An 8,115-nucleotide genomic window follows, 5' to 3' on the forward strand; every position below is an offset into this window, starting at 1 on the left:
TTTTCCTTTGACAGATAGACGTGGTCCAACTTTTTTGTCTTATTATTATTATTTTTCCTTTGAAAATCATAAATAAGAAATCACATTTTTATTTCACAACTATAACTAATTAGTAATTTTTTTATATAAAAAAAAAAATTAAAAATTAGTTTGGACTATCACATTATCATTATGGAATAATTGTGAAATAAAAATATATAGCATTGCTCTAAAAGGAATGAGGCCAATGACGGTTATTAATTTATATGTAGTACTTATGCGTCTCTTGATGATGCATGCCATTGATGTTTTATTTTCTTCTATTAATAATTATTGTTTTTCCAACGCCAAAGACATCTCTGTCTTGGTTTAGGATATTGTGAAAATCAATTTTGTAATTGTATCTGCAAAAATAAAACTTCCAAAATATGATATATCATATATGCTTGCTTTTGTAATATAATAAACACTACCTAATTAAAAGAAAATGTATATAACCAATATGTATCTACAGCCTACTGGGGTGAATTAGAATTTTAGAATAGGGGAATAAAACAAAAAATAAAAAATCAAATTTAGAAGAAATTTCTAAAGTTATGTGACGTTTTTCAAATTTTTGGGATTGTAACAATATATGACACTAAAATGTTATGCCCTTTCTCCACAACATGTGTAAAATAATTACTGAGAAAATAGGTACCTCCATTGTGTGCATTAAGAGCATCTTCAGTAAGGGTGGCTATTTTAGCCATTCAAAATAAACAATTTTTTCATTTTAGGTATTAGTATTTTATTACGCATTCCAACAAAATATCTATTTTAACCATCTCTTTTAATTAAATATTATTTTATTATTTTGTTATTTTCTATCTTTCCCTTTTCTTCCCAATCTCTCTCTCACACACATAGCAAAAATTGATGCGCGCGGTGAAGATCACAAGTCACAACTTCTGCGAAACCAAAAATTGATGCCTTTTCTTTTTGCTCAGATCCACTTCTCATGGAATGAATGGTTTTCTTTGTCTATGGATTTTTATGCATCTCTGTTTCTCCGTCTCAAGAATTTCTTGAACCCGTATTTGGATGACAGTAAGGGTCCGGTGAAGATTGGGGAGTGCAGGGAGAAGTGTGATCAAGACCATAAATGTGCAGGTTTTATTTACAAATAGAAAACAAAAAAACCCAACAAATCATACACACTCAGAAAATCAAACGATAGGCCATTTGCTTCGAATGGTTTGGGTTTGAGTTTGTTTGAGGTTCTGAGGGAGAGGAGAGAACTCAGAGAAGGGAGCGTTGAGGGAGAAGGGGTGAAAGAGAGAGAAGAGAGAAAAGATTAAAAAAATTAAATAATACTTACAGTTGCTATATGAAAGTTTACTGTAACATTTGTAGACAGAAATGCTATTTTACAAGTACTGCTGGACGAAGGAAAAAAAAATAATGCTATTTTAACTAAAAAGTTAACTTAAAAGGACTGTTGGGGATGCTCTAATGTTGTGTCGGGGTGGAATTTGGTACTCTCTATCCTAATTCATTCACAAAATGGCGATCATGAAATTCAATGGGCCAACTCTATTCATATATAGGGTGAGATTATATATGGTCTTCTTCAAGTGCCAACAAATGGGCCTAGCTCATTATGAGAATAAAATAACTAGAATGATTATGTTAGTCCGCCCAAAATTAATGAGAAATGCTAAATATTATAATTTTATCCAACATTTATAAAATTCTCAATTAACCCTTAAATTAATTATTGTTAAATTAAAAATTCCAATGGTTGATCTAGAGTACCACAACAATTGTTAGACAATTGTAAAATAAAAATATAGTATCTAACATTACTGATTAAATACAATAATCTCTCACTTTAACAGCAAAAGTCTTTCAACCCCAAAACGCGCAACAAGATAAGAATACAATGGGAGGATGCATCTTGCTTATGAAATATTTTCTTCACATTTTTGTAATTGGTGATGACTCAAAATAGCTCTAAATGGAAGGAAAACTTTTTATAACCAAAATCTGAGATTTATGGGTTGATGGTTGTCATACAAAGTATAACCACCATGTATTATTTCGACCAGTCCAGTAAGCAGGAAATTACCACCAAAAAAAAAAAAAACATTATTCTAACCAGGAAATGGAGGTGATGGAAATAAATAAATAAATAAATAAATAATAATAAATGAGAGTAACACTCCGTTTATTTCTAAGCCATCCTAATTTTTGGTGAATGGTACTATCGAGAATTTTGGTCAAATAAGAAATATTATCGGTTGACCTAAAAAACCTCTTTTAACCCAAGGTAAAAATGATTTTTTATTTTCTTCGTAAACTATTTTTAAAGTTTAAACTTCTCATTTTTCACACATATTTTTTTTATCACAGTTTATTTTTCATCGCGGTTAGAGGCTCGCCTTTAGAAGTCTCTGAGACTACCATTTGAAGTCATCGAAATCTGTCATCGGAGTTTGTTGGAAGTCAGCAGTCGTTATCAATTGCCACAACCGGTTGTTGCCGGCCATTGCCAATTTTTTTATATGAGTCAAACACTAAAAACATATTTTAGTTAAAGTAATTTTTTTTCTAATTAAAAATAGTTTAATTCAAAACAACTGAGCATAAAATGAAAGAATCCCTAGTAGGACCAACAACAAAGTTTTCCTTCAAACTAGGTTGGAAAAATTTCTTTTAACCTAATCTATAAATAAAAGTGACATTCCTTTAACATTTGAGATGCATATGTTTTTTTAATGAGTAATGCAAGAGATCATCATTTTATCATTTTTTTTATCCTCCTAAAGCTGATGTGGCTTTTAAAATCACAATTAAATTTTAGATGAATCATACTCGAATTTTGATTCAATGGTGATTTTGAAAGCTACATTAACTTCGAAAATAAAAAAAATGGTTAATAACATTACTCTTTTTTAATGGAGTAATAAAATTGAAATAAATTTTATTAAAAACTCATGTGCATCCTACATGTTATTTAAAAAAGAAATATATGTCAGTTTTATAGATTAAGTTAAAGAAAACAACCCAATTTAGGAGAAAGCTTTGTTCTAATTAACCACCATCAAAATTCAAAAGGAGTAAACCGTGGCTTGGACGAAAGAGAGAGAGAGAGAGAGAGAGAGTTGAACAAGGGCCTAAGGCTTGAGAGTCCAGCAATCAAAATTTACCCTAATCAGGAAATACGGATACTGATCCTAAAGAAATGGGAGAGGAGAAGAGAAAGGGGAGCGGCATGTACAGACAGATTGGCTTGTGTAGGAAGTGGGAACAGAAGCGTCTCTGATAGAGATATCAATCTGGGAGAAAGATAAGAGGAGAGGAGCGTCGTCTCGTCTGTCCCATTAATATTGACATAATAAACAAGCAAAAACTTTGTGGGTCGTCGCCTCTTGAATCGGGGGATCGGACAGAAAGAAAGGAGGTACTTCCATAATCCCAACGCCAATTCTTATTCCTCAATTCCGACATACATACATCTGAAACACAGTCTCGTAACTACATCTGAATCTCACATATTCCTGATCCTGTAGTGTTGGCTATTATTAGATTTATGATCCTTCTTGTAATATTATCAACTTGCAGGGGGCATGATCCGATTTGAGTAGGATCTTTCTAAAATGATCAGGAATGTGTGATTCGCTTGATCGTATTTCCCTTAATTTATAATCTGTTTTTGGGTTTGATGTAACGTAACTTTCAAGTGTGGGCAAGTAATGATGTGGTTACCCTAGACCCATGCTAGAGAAGAGGGTTCAACTCATTTTATGTAAATTTATTGTGGCTTTAGCATCTAATGGTATTGGCAAAGAATCATGAGAGCAGGACTGTAAAACTGATACAGGGGTGTACAATGATAACAAGGGGGAGCTGAGGTGCATGAAACTAGTGAAGGGATTGATAGCAATGTGTATAAGACTAGGTATACCAAAGAGCAGGATTGATAAGGGTCTGAAGCTCACTGTAGCTGATATCAGCAAGCAAAATAAACCTAAGAAGGGGATGAGCGCTGTATCAAGGATATGTAGGAAAATTTATTGGTTCACTTGTTGCTGGTTGTAATTCAGTGAGAGCTGGCTCTCATTGATGGAATGCTCAAGATTTCCTGTTTGTCCACTTTACTTCTTTTGCATGTTAGATGTACTCTTAGTAATTCCTATGTTCTATGAGAGAGATAGCATTGTGCAAATTTAGCTTCTATTCAACTACTTTTCTGTAATCACTCTGATTGCTTAGGGTTTCTTCTTCCTATTTTAGCTTCCTTCGAGGCTTTGATTAACTCATGCTCTCCCCTGGTTATTGACTGCAGCAAGCACTCTGATAACAGCCACTTCGTCACACATGAGTTCAACCGTTTCAACATCTCAAGGAATACTTCCTCCAGCAAGGCTTGGCACCTGTGACACCCCAAATACTGGGGCCTCTGATTCTTTTAGCCAACCTGAAACAGAGTTCAATGACGGTGATGAAACTGAGTTACTTTGTGTATCTTGGAACCAGGACTATGGTTGCTTTGCTGCTGGCACAAGCCAGGGTTTTCGTATTTATAACTGTGACCCATTCAAGGAAACTTTTAGACGTGATTTGAAAAGTGGGGGTTTTAAAATTGTTGAGATGCTCTTCCGGTGCAACATTCTGGCACTTGTTGGAGCCAATTCCCAGTACCCACCAAATAAAGTTATGATTTGGGATGATCATCAGAGCCGATGCATTGGTGAATTTGCATTTAGGTCTGAGGTTCGTGCAGTGAAATTAAGACGGGATCGGATTGTTGTTGTTCTTGAGCACAAGATATATGTTTACAACTTTATGGATCTGAAGCTTCTTCATCAGATTGAGACTCTGGCAAATCCTAGGGGCTTGTGCTGCCTTTCACACCATTCAAATGCGTTTGTGTTGGCTTGCCAAGGTCTTCAACGAGGACAAGTTCGAATTGAACACTTCGGGCTGAATATGACAAAATTGATTCTTGCTCATGATTCAAATATTGCATGCTTCACCTTGACGATGGATGGGCTGCTTCTTGCAACTGCTAGTACCAAGGGCACTTTGATAAGAATATTCAACACAATGGATGGGACTCTCTTACAAGAGGTAGCCTACTTGCCTATGGATTTTAGTATTATTTTATGATTGTTCTCTCAAATTTATGCCTCACGGTTTTGAGATGCATTCTTCTGTATAGCCAGTGCTTGATTATTTTCATTTACTGCTTGCATGTAGGTACGTAGAGGAGGGAACAGAGCAGAAATATATAGCATTGCTCTCTCTCCAAATGTCCAGTGGTTGGCAGTATCAAGTGACAAAGGCACTATTCATATATTTGGGCTCAGAGTTAGAGTGGTTGGGGAGGACTCATCAGCCCAGTCAAATGCTGCTCAAGGGTTGGCACTGTTTCAGCAGAATTCTTCGACTTCCCTAGATGCCCTTATTTCTCCGAGTACTGGTGCCAACCCTGGTTCATCATTATCTTTCATGAGAGGTAAAGGAAGTTTGTCTGTAAATAATCCATTAGTCTTGGAATGACTCCGTTTAATCTGCCTTGATATTTGAAACTTTTTGTGCTAAGGATTGATGTGAATTTTTATATTATTGTGAGAAAACTTGACTATATTTGCTCTGGAATTTTAAAGTAGTGAAACATGAATATCAAAAATTTTTATCTCACACTTTGTAGGGATACTTTACATGCATTGAGTCAACATCTGGGCTTTCTAAGGGTGTCCATGGGGCAGGCCAAGACTATATAATAACAATCAGTGCTGGCGCAGGCCCAGCCCTGCCCTAGGATAGAGTTCTTAGGCCTGAGCACGGCTTCGCCAAGCTTTTTAAACAGTTACTTTGCATGAAATGTTATTTTTAATTTTCAACAATAAGAGGATCAGCTGAAAAGTTAACACTTCAAATACTGAACTAAAAGGTGTATTTTTTCCTTTTGCTTTTTTTTTTTTGGACACTAAGGGGAGGGAAGAGATTCAAAGTAATGACCTCTGCTTCATGAGACGTAGGCCCAGCCTTAGGGTCATCTCCAAATTAAAATTGTAAAAGTTGTTTAGGGTTATAAGGAAGAAATATTTAACACAAGAAAGTCTCAGTCTGTGCTTTGCTGGTGCAAGCCAAATGCCATCATGTCCATGCCTGCCCCAGACTTGATCAGCTTAAGAAAATCTAAAGCCCTAATATTTTTTGCCCTGCACTTAACTGGCCCCCTGACTGCCTGGCCCATGGCTGCCCTTTGGGTCAGCTGGGATGTAACAGCTCAATTCTGTGTTAAACATTTTACTTATTAGAACTCATGGTTTCTGAACTTTGCTTGGGCAGTTTTCCATAGCATTTTGGCGTGGGCATGGTCTTTTCGCTTTTTTTTTTTTTTTTTCCTTTACAACTAACATTTCTGTATTTTCTGATACTTCCCTAGGGGTTTTACCGAAATATTTCAGCTCAGAATGGTCATTTGCTCGGTTCCACTTGCCGGAAGACACACAATTCATTGCAGCGTTTGGATCTCAGAACACCATCATTATAGTTGGCATGGATGGGAGGTATGAATTGTATTATTTGTATGCTTTTATATATATATATATATATATATATATATATATATATATATATATATTGAGTTTTTGAATATGTTTCTGAATAGCTCGATTGAACATAATTTTAGTTCTGATCACATATAAGTAGTTTTCTGCTTATGTCTAATTCGGAGTTGTGAATGAAATTGATGAAGAAAAAAAATCCCCCAAGTTGTAACTATCAACATGTTATATTTGCTCATTTTTTCCTATTTCTACTACTTGTTTGACTTCATCATGATGATCTTAACCTCTACCTACTTGTGTCTCATGATTCTTCTCTTGACTGGTTCAATTCATTGTTTATGTGGAGATGCTCTTCCACACGCTTGAAATTACCTGATGATCTGCACTACATTCATCAGTAGCATGTAGCTCTGCTTGCTTTGCTCATTTTCTCTTCATAAGTTGACAGTATGTCCAGTCACTTAGAAATTGGAAATGGGAATCTCTAGTTTCGTATACAGTTGACAATTTGGAGTGAGTGACCTAAAATAGTTGACGAAATTGAGATGATAACATCTAGAAACTTTTGGAGTGGATTTCGTATCAGCTCTATCCCCCAAGTTGGAGACTGAATGCAGCGTAGGCAGTTACCTTTTATGTAGTGATTAGGTGCCTGTTTATATAGACTTGACTGGTTTTTGTTGTGGAACCTACTGCACATCCTCATGAAGTAAGCCAGTTATTGTCAAGTAAGAAAACATGATGAAGCACATGCCTCGAATGCATTTGAGTTATCATGTGCAAGGTCATGCAAATCTCTCAATGTTACTCTCTGGAGCCTGGTTTGTTCTACTCCGAGTGACCTTGCACGCCAATGAAAATTTATACCTGGTAGATACATAAAGGCTTATAGAATGTATCATATAGCAATATCAACAAAAATCATTAACAGCAGTATTTTAATATGCTTAACTTGTACTATTTGTCTCTCTCACCCTTCTTCCCGTATTAGCAGTTTCTACAGATGCAGCTTCGATCCAGTGCATGGAGGGGAGATGTTACAGCAGGAATATGTACGCTTTCTAAAAACTGAAAGTAGGCCCAGATAGGGCTCTACTGATAATTGCACGAGCAGTTAATTCTTTCTCATCGTGTGTAAATATGGAGGCTGAACATAACTGTGAATATTTTTGATGGCTACAATGTTCTTACTGTATATCATATATGGGCAATGGTGATGGCAATAATTGCTTTAATGGCAACTTGTACTCTGGATGAGAATCTGTTACTTCATAATTGCAGCAGCTTTGTTCTGGTGTATGTAATCATGTCCCATTGCTACAGAATTTTACTCAACGGTTGCTCTTTATAGCAACGACTATTTGCTTGTTTTACAGCCTTGGAAAATGCAGAACACTTTTAGGTCTTTGTTTTTGGAGTGAGGAGTGGTGTGACGTGTCCTCCCCCACTCCTCTCTTCACTCTCCCATGGATTCAATGGACCCTGACCTTCCCAAAATAATCTCAGAAACAGCCGGTTTAAGTTGGGAGGAAAATCCCCCTCATCTTGAACCGGCTTCGAAAGAACAAACAGC

The 8,115-nt window shown here is 35.9% G+C and overlaps 1 protein-coding gene across 1 annotated transcript; it reads left to right on the plus strand.

The window, feature by feature from the left end:
- The first annotated feature begins 3,111 nt into the window (after positions 1-3,111).
- Positions 3,112-7,777, plus strand: LOC132187515 (autophagy-related protein 18c). Its single transcript, XM_059601854.2, has 5 exons — positions 3,112-3,424; positions 4,310-5,094; positions 5,224-5,482; positions 6,419-6,542; positions 7,537-7,777. The coding sequence occupies exons 2-5, from the start codon at positions 4,342-4,344 to the stop codon at positions 7,628-7,630; spliced, it is 1,230 nt and encodes a 409-aa protein (XP_059457837.2). The 5' UTR covers positions 3,112-3,424; positions 4,310-4,341; the 3' UTR covers positions 7,631-7,777.
- Positions 7,778-8,115: the final 338 nt, after the last annotated feature.

The sequence above is a fragment of the Corylus avellana genome, chromosome 6 (assembly GCF_965113065.1).
Source record: "Corylus avellana chromosome 6, dhCorAvel1.hap1.2, whole genome shotgun sequence".
NCBI lineage: Eukaryota > Viridiplantae > Streptophyta > Magnoliopsida > Fagales > Betulaceae > Corylus > Corylus avellana.